The 16,147-nt window shown below is 45.4% G+C and overlaps 1 protein-coding gene across 2 annotated transcripts in view; it reads left to right on the forward strand.

Annotated features, from left to right (window-relative positions):
• The window catches only part of bin3 (bridging integrator 3), a 40,841-nt gene that overhangs the window by 16,171 nt on the left and 8,523 nt on the right, over window positions 1–16,147 (forward strand). For both annotated transcript variants that reach the window (XM_035735990.2, XM_052478785.1), the window contains exons 6-7: window positions 3,125–3,165; window positions 14,685–14,826. In XM_035735990.2, coding sequence (XP_035591883.1) covers window positions 3,125–3,165; window positions 14,685–14,826 — 183 coding nt within the window. The remainder of the gene's footprint in view (window positions 1–3,124; window positions 3,166–14,684; window positions 14,827–16,147) is intronic.

The following is a 16,147-nucleotide window of genomic DNA, read 5'->3' on the forward strand; positions in this document are numbered from 1 at the left end:
CAGGGCATTGCACTGTGAGAGGCAGCTCTGTTAAGGTAGAGAAGTCAGTCACACAGAGAATCACACTGATCATCAAGAATGCAGAAGAAAATAAATAGTACGAGACCTGATTATACTATATCTTCAGAAGAGTGCTTTTGCCTTTGACTAGTTTTCCCAGCATCCTTTTATTTGCTGGTGGCTTTACCTTGAATGACCAATGTTCATCTCTGTACATATTCTGAAGATCTCTGTGAATTCCTTTCAAGCGCTCAACAACAAGGCATTCTTCAATCAAAGACTAGAGACATACACCACGTAAACTGTTCTCAGATGTAATCAAGATATACAGTAGCCATTTGAAATGACTGGACAAAGTTAAGTGTGGTGACTGCTTGAGGTTCACAGCTTGTGACCTATGGTGGGTTGCTTCTTAGTGGTCTGCCAAGAAGAACAGTCCTTCAATTTTGACTGTATTTAATATGGAATGTCTTCTGAAGATTGGAAATGAGTAACATTTTCATATATTTTAACATCAAAATCCTTTCAGCTCAAATTCTGGAATCTTTACAAAAGCAGAAGCATTGCCAATATTTTCTACCCAACTGTTATGAAATGTAGGCAATTAAGAGTATCCATTTTCAGTCTGCTTTTCTCTTTCCTTCTCCACTTCCCTCTTACTTAAACAGTGTCAAGACCCTAAAGGGTAGTTAACATCTTACTGTTTTCCTCTGAGCCCTCTTCCCTTTGACTACGCTAATAACCTTCATCACCTTCACACAACCTGGGAGGCCAGCTTTGCACTACACAGAATTCATCTTGTTGGACTGTTTGCGCTTTCCAAATCATCTCAAATTGGATTTGAGCTACTTTGAGTCATACGGTCAGGAACAGCTAGATGTCAATGCGGTATTGTATTTCTTTAAAAAAAAATGTTTTAACATCCCTGGTGTTTTGCAGGTCAATAACAAAAGGTGCAGGTTTGCTCTAGTGTGTAGGAGTGGAGGCGTTGGCTGGCTCCATAGGGTGTAATTTCCTTCCTTGGCTTCATGGCCATGGTCTGCTGGACAGGGCTCCAGCCAGGCAGCATGGAGCCAAATACACCTTCTCACTTCTGGAGGCGAAGCAGTTAGAAAATAATACAAAATACATGATTCTCCATCATATCCAGCCTGCTTGTTTTTTTTCTTCGTGATTTTTAAGTGGCCTTCAGAGAGAGTTTTGACATGCAACCCTTCTGTTATCACAAAATGGTACTTGAGTTTAGGGGCCTCCTTTTTCAGCCAGTCTCAGTCAGCAAGATGTTTAACATGACCGTGTTCTGCTACAGTATGTTTCTCTGTGCCGCTTAGCTTGGCATTCGTTAAACTGGTTGAAACCTGACGGCAAAGCTTTTCTAGGCCCTTGGTTGGTCAGTTGGTTCAATATTTGGAATATCACCTCAGGAGTCCAGAGTAGTTAAGGCCCAGCGCAGCTCACCAGAATCATACTCCACCAGCTCTCCCTCCAAGCTGGCTGTTCTTCCTTCTGATGGCACCGCCAACGACTCAACCGCTCAAGCAAAACAGACACCGAAGCAAACATTCTTTGCTCGCCTTGGTGTTGAGACGAGATTATTCGCCGCGGGGGCTGCGATTGAGCGAGCGGATAAAACGTGCAGGGATAATGAAGGCAGCAGTGGCCCAGGCCTGTGTGTTTATTTCTGGGGCTGAGGAGGGCGCGGAGCCCCCCCGGCATACTGCTGCTGAAGTCAAGCCCTAGTGAAAATGGCGGCTGAGCAGCAGCGGATGCTCCGTTTGGAGGGGTATTGATTTCCTCTGCGATCTGCATGTATTTTTGGGAGGCCTGTGTGCCGGGATGGCCTCTGCCCCGTGACTCACTCACAGAGACTGCTGCTAGAGCTCCGGCCTCAGGCACTGCTGGGCCTCAGCTGAATAGTCCTGCCCCCCTCTCTGTGGGAAAGGGCAGAGGGTAGAGGGCACCAGCATGCTTAAGCAAATGTGCTGGTGTTGTTCTCCCTGCTTACTGCATGCACTCACCTCGGCAGCAGCGCAGCTCCAGCCTTTTCACTCTCCCAGGGAGGGGGGGATGGTGTGAATATGTAAAACAGAGGAAAATGTGAATTCCCATGTACTTATTTGTTATTGGTTCTCTCAAACTACATTCATTCGCATTATGTATTTGGAAAGATGCCTTGCGATTGTTTGTGTGTGTGTGTGTGTGTGTGTGTGTGTGTGTGTGTGTGTGTGTGTGTGGGTGTATATTCTCAGAGACTGTCAGGGCATTCACAAAGCTTTGCTGTTGTACTGTATTTGCTTCTTATGTTCTGTGATTGACTATCCTTCCAATAACTAGTGAATGATTGATTAGTTGTACTAGGCTCATTGTTCTCATGGAGCTGTCACTTCATGGAGTTGTCTTGCCACTTTTATTCCTCATTGAAATGATTTGAACGATACTCTTCACTGGAGATGTTTGCCGGGTTAACTTAGCGTTCTGTCAGAGACGTAGATCTACGAGTCATTTTGAATCTGCAATGTAAATGACTTTGTAAACTTTATTAAATGTTTGCCAACTTCTGTCGATAAGACTTTGGCACCCGGGCTGGAGGCCTCGAGATGAGATGTTCATTTACTTCCACTTAACAAAGCCCCCCTCCCTTCCCCTGTCGGCTCTGAGAAGGAGAATGCAGGAAAATATAAACTGTTATTGTTAAAATGTTTGTTTGCAAAGAACTTTCATCTTGTAAGGCAGCCCACCCTCCGCAGGATTTGAAATCAGTGGGGCTTAGCTTTCATGTCCGTCCCCTGACAGTTGCATCCTTTTGTATTGTTCAGCTCTATGAATATTCAGGTGTTTCTCCTCGGGGCTTGTGTACAATAAAAGAGTCAACGTCACAAAAGTTTCTTGCAACCCGCCTCACCTCCCTCCCCTCTATTGTCTTGAGTGCTCTGTTTGAAAATACACAATTGTTGATTTTTTTTTTTTATCATGCTGTTAATGAGTGGGACTATTTTGTATTTTGTTCAACTTAAAGTAATTAACTTTGACAACACATTTCAAGTAATAAAGACATTCCCTTTCAATTTAAGAGAAGTACTGGACTTTTTAAATGAATGTTTGACCCGTGTTTGTTGGTCCATAGGTGAACCAGATCTCAAAGACGGTGATCGATCCTCTGAAAAAGTAAGTGTCTATCTGGACCTGCACCTCTCCTATTGTCTGCATATTTTTAAAACATCACAAGCAGCAGCTGCTGTGTCTTAAAAGCTGCTCTGTCTGTAGAGTGGGAAGGAGCACACACTTAAGGGGAGCTTAGCATGAGCTCCAGAAGGCTCTGTAATAAAGCATAGTTGATAGTAAAACTGGACTGGACTGGGGAGTGAATGGGGCTGCTGTGGTGGTGTGTCTGGAAGAAAGTTTACTTGGTTCCCCTTCCCTACTCTCGCCCCCGTCCGTCCAAGCACCACACTATACACACACTATACACACACACACACACACACACACACACACACACACACACACACACACACACACACACACACACACACACACACACACACACACACACACACACACACACACACACACAGTGCAGAGGCGGTAGAGGGAGTGGCCAGGCCGGGAGCAAGGATCCCACCCGTCTTCCGTAGTGCTTGTTAAGGTCCTACTTCCTCCTGCTGACCCCTCCCCGGAGGCTGTTTTATGGAGCGGGGTGTGTGTGTGTGTGTTTGAAAAAGAGAGACTTGGTGCGCCTGCCAGTGTCTGATCTGGTGAATTTGTGTGTTTTAACTTTTGTTTATAACCACAAATCGGTCTGAAATCCCTGATCTTTTCATATCAAACCCTTCACAAAGTGAACTTTGATGGAACATAAGAATGCTATGAGTTAGTGTATGTGTGCGTGTGCTATTGGCCTCTTCCTCTTGTGTTCTGGTGCCGGAGCTGTGACAGGATGGAATGGTTCTAATTTCCTCTTCCTGGTGGGCGGCAGGCGGACGTGTGGGCAGGCCCTGAATATGGCAGAGGGCCCAGCTTCCTGGGCCAAGGGCAGGAGATTGGCTGGAGAGCAGGACTTGTCTCAGGACAGTACACACATACCGCATTGGACAAACACATTGTGGGGAGTCACTGTACTAACAGGATGGGCTCTGAGGCCAGATGAAGTTAGCCTCTCACTTATATGAGATTGAAATAGGTCAGGAAGTAGTAGATTTAGTCCTGCATGCATAAACAATGTTTTAAGATGGGGAATACAAGCCGTCAGCCCTTTTGCTGTATATGGCGTTGAAGCACAGCGTAATGTAATTAATTAATCATCGAGGTATAGAGGACTGATCTATTAAGCCACCATACATTAAGCTTCCATTAGTCCACCAGTAACTGAATGTTGACCATTGTTTCTGAAGTCTCAGTACTCTTTTGATGTTTTTGTGTCTATCTGTAAGAACATGTGTGGAATCTTAAATGGAGCAGAGAATGGTCCGAGCCTGGAAAGTCTCTTAATGGAGGGTTTTATTTGTCCCTTCAATGGGCTGTGCGTGTACGTGCCGGCCGGTGTGTATTCACATTTAGGCCACACTTAGTTGAGTCATTAACACTCACTGTATTAACACATCCAGGAAATAATGAGCTCAGAAAGGTCAGTCTTTCTCCTCACCCCTCTCCCTTTCTTTCTCTTCCTCTCCCTTTCTCTCTCTCTCTCTCCCTTTCTCTCTCTCCCTCTCTGTCTCCCTCTCCCTCACTCAGTCTCTCCCTTTATCTGTCTCTCTCCCTGTCTACCCTACCTCTAACTCTTTCTCTCTCCCCGTTTTTCTTTCTCTCTGTCTCTCTCCATCCATTCAGCGGGATCAGTGAATGACATCAGTCTGTTTATGTGGAGGGAGGGGGAGTGTGTGGGCAGGAGTCGTTGCTGTTATCTGGGCCTCCTAGCCGAACCCGTTCTGCTCCATTGCTCTTTTGTGTAAGACTGAAGGCAGCTCTGTCGTAAAGACGTGCTCTGGTCCAAGCAGTGGCAGGGCAAACCAGCACTGCTCCTTTAAGCTAGCAAGGCTGGGAAATGGACTTCCCCGACACTGGTTAATTTAGCCTGCTTTGGGAGTTAAGGTGCTGTTGGTTTTCTGTTGTTGTGAAATAGTAGCAATTAGATGTGTTTAAGGGGGTGACTCAAAATGACGTAGCCTATAAACTAGCCTACGTTTTAATCACAGAAAAGTTTTTTATATGTATGTTTTTATGTTCAGTCTAGACTCAAGCCACCCCCCCCGGTGGATCAGGTAGCTTGCGTTAGTCCTCTCACTTTCCATTAAGAGCGGCAGGGTAGCCTAGTGGTTAGAGCGTTGGACTAGGAACCGGAAGGTTGCAAGTTCAAATCCCCGAGCTGACAATCTGTCGTTCTGCCCCTGACCAGGCAGTGTTCCGAGGCCATCATTGAAAATAAGAATTTGTTCTTAACTGACTTGCCTAGTTAAATAAAGGTAAGATTAAAAAATATTTTAAAGAGTTAAGGCATGTTGCGGCAGAGCAAACCTACCCTCTATCAAAACGGAGGTTCTTCTGGCACATATTCAACATACTCTGTCTTTACGCTTTTTACACTTAGCCTAGCCTACACAACAAACGGCAAAAACATAAACGCAACATGCAACAATTTCAAAGATTTTAATTCAAATCAAATGTTATTTGTCACATACACATGGTTAGCAGATGTTAATGTGATTGTAGCGAAATGCTTGTGCTTCTAGTTCCGATAAGGTAGTAATAACTAACGAGTAATCTAACTTAACAATTTCACAACAGCTACCTTATACACACAAGTTATGCCAGCAGCATACAACCCTGCATACCACTGCTGGCTTTCTTCTGAAGCTAAGCAGGGTTGGTCCTGGTCAGTTCCTGGATGGGAGACCAGATGCTGCTGGAAGTGGTGTTGGAGGGCCAGTAGGAGGCACTCTTTCCTCTGGTCTAAAAAAATATCCCAATGCCCCAGGGCAGTGATTGGGGACACTGCCCTGTGTAGGGTGCCGTCTTTCGGATGGGACGTTAAATGGGTGTCCTGACTCTCTGAGGTCATTAAAGATCCCATGGCACTTATCGCAAGAGTAGGGGTGTTAACCCCGGTGTCCTGGCTAAATTCCCAATCTGGCCCTCAAACCATCACGGTCACCTAATAATCCCCAGTTTACAATTGGCTCATTCAACCCCCTCCTCTCCCCTGTAACTATTCCCCAGGTCGTTGCTGCAAATGAGAACGTGTTCTCAGTCAACTTACCTGGTAAAATAAGAGATAAATAAAATAAGTGTAAAGGGATGAAGAATATGTACATAAAGATATATGAATGAGTGATGGTACAGAACAGCATAGGCAAGATGCAGTAGATGGTATCGAGTACAGTATGAGATGAGTAATGTACGTTATGTAAACATTATATTAAGTGGCATTGTTTAAAGTGGCTAGTGATAAAAAAATGTTTTTACATGTATGGCAGCAGCCACTCAATGTTAGTGGTGGCTGTTTAACAGTCTGATGGCCTTGAGATAGAAGCTGTTTTTCAGTCTCTCGGTCCGTGCTTTGATGCACCTGTACGGACCTCTCCTTCTGGATGATAGCGGGGTGAACAGGCAGTGGCTCGGGTGGTTGTTGTCCTTGATGATCTTTATGGCCTTCCTGTGACATCGGGTAGTGTAGGTGTCCTGGAGGGCAGGTAGTTTGCCCCCTGTGATGCGTTGTGCAGACCTCACTACCCTCTGGAGAGCCTTACGGTTGTGGGCGGAGCAGTTGCCGTGCATCTGTCAAATTTGGAGTGCTTTAGGTGACAATTCGAATTTCTTCAGCCTCCTGAGGTTGAAGAGGTGCTGCTGCCTTCTTCACCACGCTGTCTGTGTGGGTGGACCAATTCAGTTTGTCCGTGATGTGTATGCCGAGGAACTTAAGACTTTCTACCCTCTCCTCTACTGTCCCGTCGATATGGATAGGGGAGTGCTCCCTCTGCTGTTTCCTGAAGTCCACGATCATCTTTGTTTTGTTGACGTTGAGTGTGAGGTTATTTTCCTGACACCACACTCCGAGGGCCCTCACCTCCTCCCTGTAGGCCGTCTCATCATTGTTGGTAATCAAGCCTATCACTGTAGTGTCGTCTGCAAACTTGATGATTGAGTTGGAGACGTGCATGGCCACGCAGTCGTGGGTGAACAGGGAGTACAGAAGAGGGCTCAGAATGCACCCTTGTGGGGCCCCAGTATTGAGTATCAGCGGGGTGGAGATGTTGTTACCTACCCTCACCACAAGGGGGCGGCCCGTCAGGAAGTCCAGTACCCAGTTGCACAGGGCGGGGTCGAGACCCAGGGTCTCGAGCTTGATGACGAGTTTGGAGGGTACTATGGTGTTAAATACTGAGCTGTAGTCGATGAACAGCATTCTCACATAGGTATATATATAATATAATAATATATGCCATTTAGCAGACGCTTTTATCCAAAGCGACTTACAGTCATGTGTGCATACATTCTACGTATGGGTGGTCCCGGGAGTCGAACCCACTACCCTGGCGTTACAAGCGCCATGCTCTACCAACTGAGCTACAGAAGGAGAAGGTATTCCTCTTGTCCAGATGGGTTAGGGCCGTGTGCAGTGTGGTTGCGATTGCGTCGTCTGTGGACCTGTTGGGGCAGTAAGCAAATTGGAGTGGGTCTAGGGTGTCGGGTAGGGTGGAGGTGATATGGTCCTTGACGAGTCTCTCAAAGGACTTCATGATGACGGAAGTGAGTGCTACGGGGTGGTAGTCGTTTAGCTCAGTTAGCTTTCTTGGAAACAGGAACAACGGTGGCCCTCTTGAAGCATGTGGGAACAGCAGACTGGGATAAGGCTTGATTGAATATGTCCGTAAACACACCAGCCAGCTGGTCTGCGCATGCTCTGAGAACGTGGCTGGGGATGCCGTCTGGGCCTGCAGCCTTGCGAGGGTTAACACGTTTAAATGTTTTTCTCACGTCGGCTGCAGTGAAGGAGAGGCCACAGGTTTTGGTAGCTGGCTGTGTCAGTGGCACTGTATTGTCCTCAAAGCGAGCAAAGAAGTTGTTTAGTCTGTCTGGGAGCAAGACATCCTGGTCCGCGACGGGGCTAGTTTTTATTTTGTAATCCGTGATAGACTGTAGACCCTGCCACATACCTCTTGTGTCTGAGCCGTTGAATTGCGTCTCTACTTTGTCTCTATACTGACACTTAGCTTGTTTGATTGCCTTGCGGAGGGAATAGCTACACTGTTTGTATTCGGTCATGTTTCCGGTCAACTTGCCCTGGTTAAAAGCAGTGATTTGCGTGAATTCTGCCATCAATCCATGGTTTCTGGTTTGGAAATGTTTTAATAGTTGCTGTGGGTATGACATCGCCATTGCACTTGCTAATGAACTCGCTCGCCGAATCAGCGTATTCGTCAATGTTGTTGTTTGACGCAATGCGGAACATATCCCAATCCACATGAAAACAGATTGCGAGAGAGAGCCTGAAAACAGCGTGAAAACAGATTGGTCACACCAGCGTTGAACAGACCTGAGAGCGGGAGCTTCCTGTTTTAGTTTCTATCTATAGGCTGGAAGCAACAAAATGGAGTCGTGGTCAGCTTTTCCAAAAGGGGGTCGGGGGAGGGCCTTATATGCGTCGCAGAAGTTAGAATAACAATGATCTAGGGTTTTACCAGCCCTGGTAGCACAATCGTTATGCTGATAGAATTTAGGGAGTCTTGTTTTCAAATTAGCCTAGTTAAAATCCCCAGCTACAATGAATGCAGCCTCAGGATTTGTAGTTTACAGTTTACATAGAGTCAAATAAAGTTCGTTCAGGGCCATCGATGTGTCTGCTTGGGGGGGATATATGTGGCTGTGATTATAATCGAAGAGAATTCTCTTGGTAGATAATGTGGTCGACATTTGATTGTGAGGAATTCTAAGTCAGGTGAACAAAAGGACTTGAGTTCCTGTATGTTGTTATGATCACACCACGGTTCGTTAATCATAAGGCATACCCCCCCGCCACTCTTCTTACCAGATGTTTGTTTCTGTCGACGCGATGCGTGAAGAAACTAGCTGGCTTTACCGACTCCGATAGCCTGTCTCAAGTGAGCCATGATGTCTCTCTGGAAGGCTACCCTTGCTCGGATTTCATCAACCTTGTTGTCAAGAGACTGGATATTGGCGAGTAGTATGCTCGGGAGTGGTGCGCGATGTGCCCGTCTCCGGAGCCTGACCAGAAGACTGCTTCGTCTGTCCCTTTTACGGAGTCGTTGTATTGGATCGCCGGGCTGGGATCCGATCCATTGTCCCGGGTGGTGGGCTAACACACAGGATCCGCTTCGGGAAAGTCGTATTTATGGTCGTAATGATGGTGAGTTGACGTTGCTTTATGTCCAGTAGTTCCTCCCGACTGTATGTAATAAAACCTAAGATTACCCTGGGTACCAGTGTAATAAATAACACGTAAAAAAAAAAATACTGCATACTTTCCTAGGAACGCAAAGCGAGGCGGCCATCTCTGTCAGCGCCGGAAGTCACTGAGTTATAGTTCATATAAGGACATCAGTCAATTTAAATAAATGTATTAGGCCCTAATCTATGGATTTCACATGACTGGGATACCATACAAAAATGGGTATGGGCGTGGATCAGAAAACCAGTCGGTATCTGGCGTGACCACTATTTGCCTCATGCAGCGCGACACATCTCCTTTGCATAGAGTTGATGCGGCTGTTGATTGTGGCCTGTGGAATGTTGTCCCACTCATCTTCAATGGCTGTGTAAAGTTGCTGGATATTGGCAAGAACTGGAATACGCTGTCATACACGTTAATACAGAGCATCCCAAACGTGCTCAATGGGTGACATGTCTGGTGAGTGCAGGCCATGGAAGAGCTTGGACATTTTCAGCTTCCAGGAATTGTGTACAGATGTGAGCATCTGCCCACTGAAGTCGGTTACATCGCCAAACGTCATTCAAGTGAAGACCATGGTGAGGACGATGAGCATGCAGATGAGTTTCCCTGAGAGGATTTCTCGCAGTTTGTGCAGAAATTCTTCAGTTGTGCAAACCTACAGTTTCATCAGCAGTCCGGGTGACTGGTCTCAGACGATCCTGCAGGTGAATAAGCTGGATGTGGAGGTCCTGGGCATGCATGGTTATACGTGGTCTGCGGTTGTGAGGCCGGTTGGACGTACTGCCAAATTCCCTAAAACAACGTTGGAGGCGGCTTATGGTAGAGAAATTAACATTCAATTCTCTGGCAACAACTCTGGTGGACATTCCTGGAGTCAGCATACCAATTGCACGCTCCCTCAAAACTTGAGACATCTGTTGCATTGTCTTTTATTAAAGGAGAAATTCTCACTAACAGGGATATAAACAAATTTGTACACAACATTTTAGAGAAATAAGCTTTTTGTACGTATGGAAAATATTTTATTTCAGTTCATGAAACATGGGGCCAATACTTTACATGTTGCATTTATATTTTTGTTCAGTATACTTTGTATTTTCATTACTCAATCACAAAATATGCATAATTTATGAGTAATCTTGGCTTTCAATGTTAGTCCCTCATTTCATAGTGAGATATGGGAGGTCAACATATTCTTAGAGATACCTTTTTGTTATTTTAGTAATGTGAAATTGACAGTGTTAAGTGGAGCGGTCAGTGAGCCTGCCAGACTAAGGTTCCTCCGAGGTCTCTGGTCAGCTCCAGCTGGGCTGGTTGGTCCAGACTGGGGTTTGGCTGACTGTCGGGTTGTGTCGGTCCAGCTATGGATCAGCTTGTCATAAACAAGCTCTGTCGACCAGTTGCTATTTTCGTCCACCTGCTATTTTCAGCCAGCCACCACACCCTAAATGACCAGTCACACAGACGGCGGTAGTGCGCCCTTGGTCCAGCAGAACCTGGGCTAGACACGGCTGGAGTAAATATAGGCTGGTCTGGAGCTGACCGGTCAGTATGTGGACGTCAGTCCAGAGACATCTAGGGAAATGTCCAACCCAGCCAGGGATCCAGCCCAAACTATCATTACGCACCGTGTACAGTGACCTTCAAACACAGCCACTGTCACTCCACTACATGAGTTACAGTTGAGTCAGACAGGCTCCCACAGAGCTCCTCTTTAGACAGTCTGAGCACAACACGGACACATTGGCATCCTCTTGGAGCTCTACCTCTAGGTTTAAAAGCATTGGGACAGTGAGGAGATCATTAGGGTGGATAGGACGGGATCAACTTCTTATATCGGCTCACACAGGTGTTCTCTCAGTCACATCATTAAGAGGAAGGACTGACTGTCGCCACTACCAGATACCGCCTACCTACAATATGTGTGAGGGTGACTAAGTGACCTAAATGCTGTCATTACTACTCTATTGCGTTGCTGTAGTCATCAGACATCATGGCACCTCATGACACCATGCAGAGGTGGTGTGAGGTGATGTGCTCTGGTGGAGGAGAATGCGGTCAGCCTTTGTGCCTTTTTAGTGAGCCAGTGTGTTGTGTAATGTCATGGACCAATGGAATTGTTTCAGAGTGCACTCGTGCCTAGAGGGTGGTTGCATAATCCCCTGGCACTCGAAGTATGTGAACACTACACTGGAGCAAGAGTCAGATAGTAAACTACTAGAGGAAGGCATCCACTCTGCGCTGCCTGCTGTTAACTGAGCCAAAGTGATGTTTTATAAATGAAGGAAGAGCGTGGGCTGTGGGGCTGGGCTCTGTGACGTCGCCAAAACGATACAAGGCCGCTCCCTTCTCAACTTCCTGTGGGAAACAATCCACAGCTTGTCTGAGGCCCAGTTCACGTCACACTGCCCTCCTCCCAACGGCCCACCCCTTCACAGGGCTTACTCTACTTTACTAAGGTGTTGAGGACGACTGGATTTCACAACCTTTTGTCAGGTCCATTGTCAATTCCCTTCACCTGTTGTATAGTAAGTAGTGGGAAAGGAAGATTGGCTCATTGTTTGAGGAAAAAGTGAATCATTGGCACACTTTACGCTAGTGAGAGTAGCATACCAAGGAACTACGCTATAGCTACAGTGGGGCAAAAAATTATTTAGTCAGCCACCAATTGTGCAAGTTCTCCCACTTAAAAAGATGAGAGGCCTGTAATTTTCATCATAGGTACACTTCAACTATGACAGACAAAATGAGAAAATCCATAAAATCACATCACATGTCTTTTATACTGATAACAAGTTCAAACACGTGCCATTAATACAGGTAACGAGTGGAGGACATTATGGTGGAAAATAAGTATTTGGTCACCTACAAACAAGCAAGATTTCTGGCTCTCACAGACCTGTAACTTCTTCTTTACGAGGCTCCTCTGTCCTCCACTCGTTACCTGTATTAATGGCACGTGTTTGAACTTGTTATCAGTATAAAAGACACCTGTCCACAACCTCAAACAGTCACACTCCGAACTCCACTATGGCCAAGACCAAAGAGCTGTCAAAGGACACCAGAAACAAAATGGTAGACCTGCACCAGGCTGGGAAGACTGAATCTGCAATAGGTAAGCAGCTTGGTTTGAAGAAATCAACTGTGGGAGCAATTATTAGGAAATGGAAGACAAACAAGACCACTGATAATCTCCCCCGATCTGGGGCTCCACGCAAGATATCACCCCGTGGGGTCAAAATGATCACAAGAACGATGAGCAAAAATCCCAGAACCACACAGGGGGGACCTAGTGAATGACCTGCAGAGAGCTGAGACCAAAGTAACAAAGCCTACCATCAGTAACACACTACGCCGCCAGAGACTCAAATCCTGCAGTGCCAGACGTGTCCCCCTGCTTAAGCCAGTACATGTCCAGGCCCGTCTGAAGTTTGCTAGAGAGCATTTGGATGATCCAGAAGAAGATTGGGAGAATGTCATATGGTCAGATTAAACCAAAATATAACTTTTTTAGTAAAAACTCAACTAGTCGTGTTTGGAGGACAAAGAATGCTGAGTTGCATCCAAAGAACACCATACCTACTGTGAAACATGGGGGTGGAAACATCATGCGTTGGGGCTGTTTTTCTGCAAAGGGACCAGGACGACTGATCCGTGTCTAGAAAGAATGAATGGGGCCATGTTTTGTGAGATTTGAGTGAAAACCTCATTCCATCAGCAAGGGCATTGAAGATTAAACGTGGCTGGGTCTTTCAGCATGACAATGATCCCAAACACACCGCCCGGGCAACGAAGGAGTGGCTTCGTTAGAAGCATTTCAAGGTCCTGGAGTGGCCTAGCCAGTCTCCAGATCTCAACCCCATAGAAAATCTTTGGAGGGAGTTGAAAGTCCGTGTTGCCCAGCAACAGCCCGAAAACATCACTGCTCTAGAGGAGAGGAATGGGCCAAAATACCAGCAACAGTGTGTGAAAACCTTGTGAAGACTTACAGAAAACGGTTGACCTCTGTCATTGCCAACAAAGGGTATATAACAAAGTATTGAGAAACTTTTGTTATTGACCAAATACATATTTTCCACCATAATTTGCAAATAAATTCATTAAAATGTGATTTTCTGGATTTGTTTTCTTCTCATTTTGTCTGACATAATTGAAGTGTACCTATGATGAAAATTACAGGCCTCGCTCATCTTTTTAAGTGGGAGAACTTGCACAATTGGTGGCTGACTAAATACTTTTTTGCCCCACTGTATCTGCAAGCCTGTATGAAATCATCTCAGATGATTAATAGAAAATCAAAGCAATGTCATCAGGTTATGAATTAGACCTGTGCATTAGACCTGTGTAATTAAACATGCATGGTGAATATGACACCTGTCTTACTGTGCCTATATATAATCACACAAAATATATTAAAGCGCTCTCAAATGTGTGACCCTTGGTTAGATTTTCTGACTAAACAGGTTGGCAACCATTTTTGTTTTGTAGTTTGGAAAATGTTCATCTTTTGCAAATGAAGTGGCGTAGCTGCATTTCTGCACTGTATTTCCCAATAAAAGCAGAACGCACAGAACCAGTGTGTTGGAGCAAAGAAAGTCCCAGGATGAGGCACGGACTCCTGTTGCTAAGTTACAGATGAGTGTTTCCTATTTTTAGTACCTAAGACAAGGATTCTCTCTGAAAGAATGTATTTTCATTTTGAATAACCTAATTGAAACCGAATAAATTGTTTCATGCCATTTGCACTAGAGTAATTCAATATTAACAACCAAGGACAGTGTCTCTAGTCTACACTAAGAGGTCTCCTACTTGAGGGCGCTTTTCTGTGTTACATGCGTATCGATCCAGGTGACCTCACACAAGCACACCTGTAAACCCCAATTCAAAAAGTTCTCAATGGTTCAGAAAAAGCATAGATGATTTTTTTTTTTTTACAGTCTTTCGATCTTAAAGAGCAGTTTTCTATGCACATTTTTATTATTTCAAGACAACATTTAGGGTTCAGTTGGTATGATTGGTTTAGATGTATTGGTCTGAATTGAGAGCACATTGCATTAAGTAGGAAGAATCATTCAGATTGTCTGTTAATAGGCAGTTGTTCCTCTGACAGGGCTCTTGCCTGTCTATGTTCACAGAGCAGTATCGTTTCTCGTTAGGCCTATGTCCACGTATATCTCCGGTACAAAGCAGTGTCACTTTGTCTCCATGATGTGTTCCAGCAGTATCTCTGTCAGTCTCTGCGCCTCGATCTCATTCTCTGTGTCTCTGTGTGTCTCAGGTACAGCAGTGTGTTCCCCAGCCTCAACATGGCCGTGAAACGAAGGGAGCAAGCTCTACAGGACTACAAGAGGTTACAGTCCAAGGTAGAGAAGTATGAAGAGAAGGAGAAGACAGGTCCCATCATGGTCAAACTACACCAGGTACACTATATATGTAACAGAACTCTGCTAAAAGCGGCTGCTGGCACGTGTGTTGTCCACTTGAAATGTGTCTGTTGAGCAACAGAAGTCAGGCTTTAAGCTCTTGCCTTGCATGGTGTCAGTGTTTTGAATATGATCAATAAGTGAACAAGGTACAAATGCTGACTGGATATGAACATGTACATGTGCACCCTTTTCACCCACACAAGCGACCAGGCTGTCAAGTATTGCCTTTTGAAAAGGCACTGCTGCACATAAACGGGCACGTCATTTAGTATTGTAGACACATTCGCTGAGACCTCTAGGGCAGCATTCACAGATATCAATGCAGCGCTGCCTGGGCTCACACACCCTCACATGGGTGGCCACCCACACACATTGAGAAAAGCATTGTCAGTGGCACAAAGAGTCAAGAGGCCCCCTATGTCCCTGGCCTTTGAATCTCACAGCTCTTAGAGAAATGATCCGGACCAAACACTAACATGCCATTTAAAGACTCACAAAGGACAGACACACAGGGGAGTTACTTAAGATAAAATATTACTTCACATAGGTGATTCTGTTCTACATATGTTATATCCCCCCTCGAGCACACACACATTGCGCACTCTATATCATTGCCTATTCATTGAGATATCATCTCTTTCTTAATGCCCACCAGACTACCCACTAATACATCACACACGTTCCTGATCAGCGGTGGCGTGGTCTGCACACAGCCAACTCTTCCCACATAACCCACTCCTCCTCACTTGTGATCGTGATTAGGCTTTTTCTTTTTTCTCTATTCTTCTCTGTGGGAAGACATTTTCATTCTCCTGTTGTTTTTCACTGTTGTTGACAGATTACATTTCTGGGAACGTAGCTGATATGTTATGGTTGAGCCCCAGTAGTGATTGAGGTATGCATAGGGCTGTTACGGTGACCGTATTACCGCCACACCGGCGGTCACGAGTTATGACGGCAGTTAAATTCCACTTGACCGTTTAGTCACGTTAATTAGACTTCTCCAAGCTCTGATGCTGCTGATGGTCATTAGTAGCCTACCAAACTTGCTAACTGCCTGGTACTCGGCACTCTATTGTCCCTCTAATCACTCTGACATCAATGCAAATGTATCGAAAATCTAATCAAACACTTCATGACAGTCCATGAGCTCATGTTGCGCAACATTTCTATATGTTATGTGCTTTTGCTGTTCGTTAGGCCTACTCATCTTGTTGGCTGCTGAAAAAGTAAATGTGGACAGTTCTTCCAATACCTTAAACATGCACCTCGGATAAGGACGTGTGTCCCTGATGTGTCTGTCTTCACTTGTAGC

The sequence above is a fragment of the Oncorhynchus keta genome, chromosome 25 (genome assembly GCF_023373465.1).
Source record: "Oncorhynchus keta strain PuntledgeMale-10-30-2019 chromosome 25, Oket_V2, whole genome shotgun sequence".
NCBI lineage: Eukaryota > Metazoa > Chordata > Actinopteri > Salmoniformes > Salmonidae > Oncorhynchus > Oncorhynchus keta.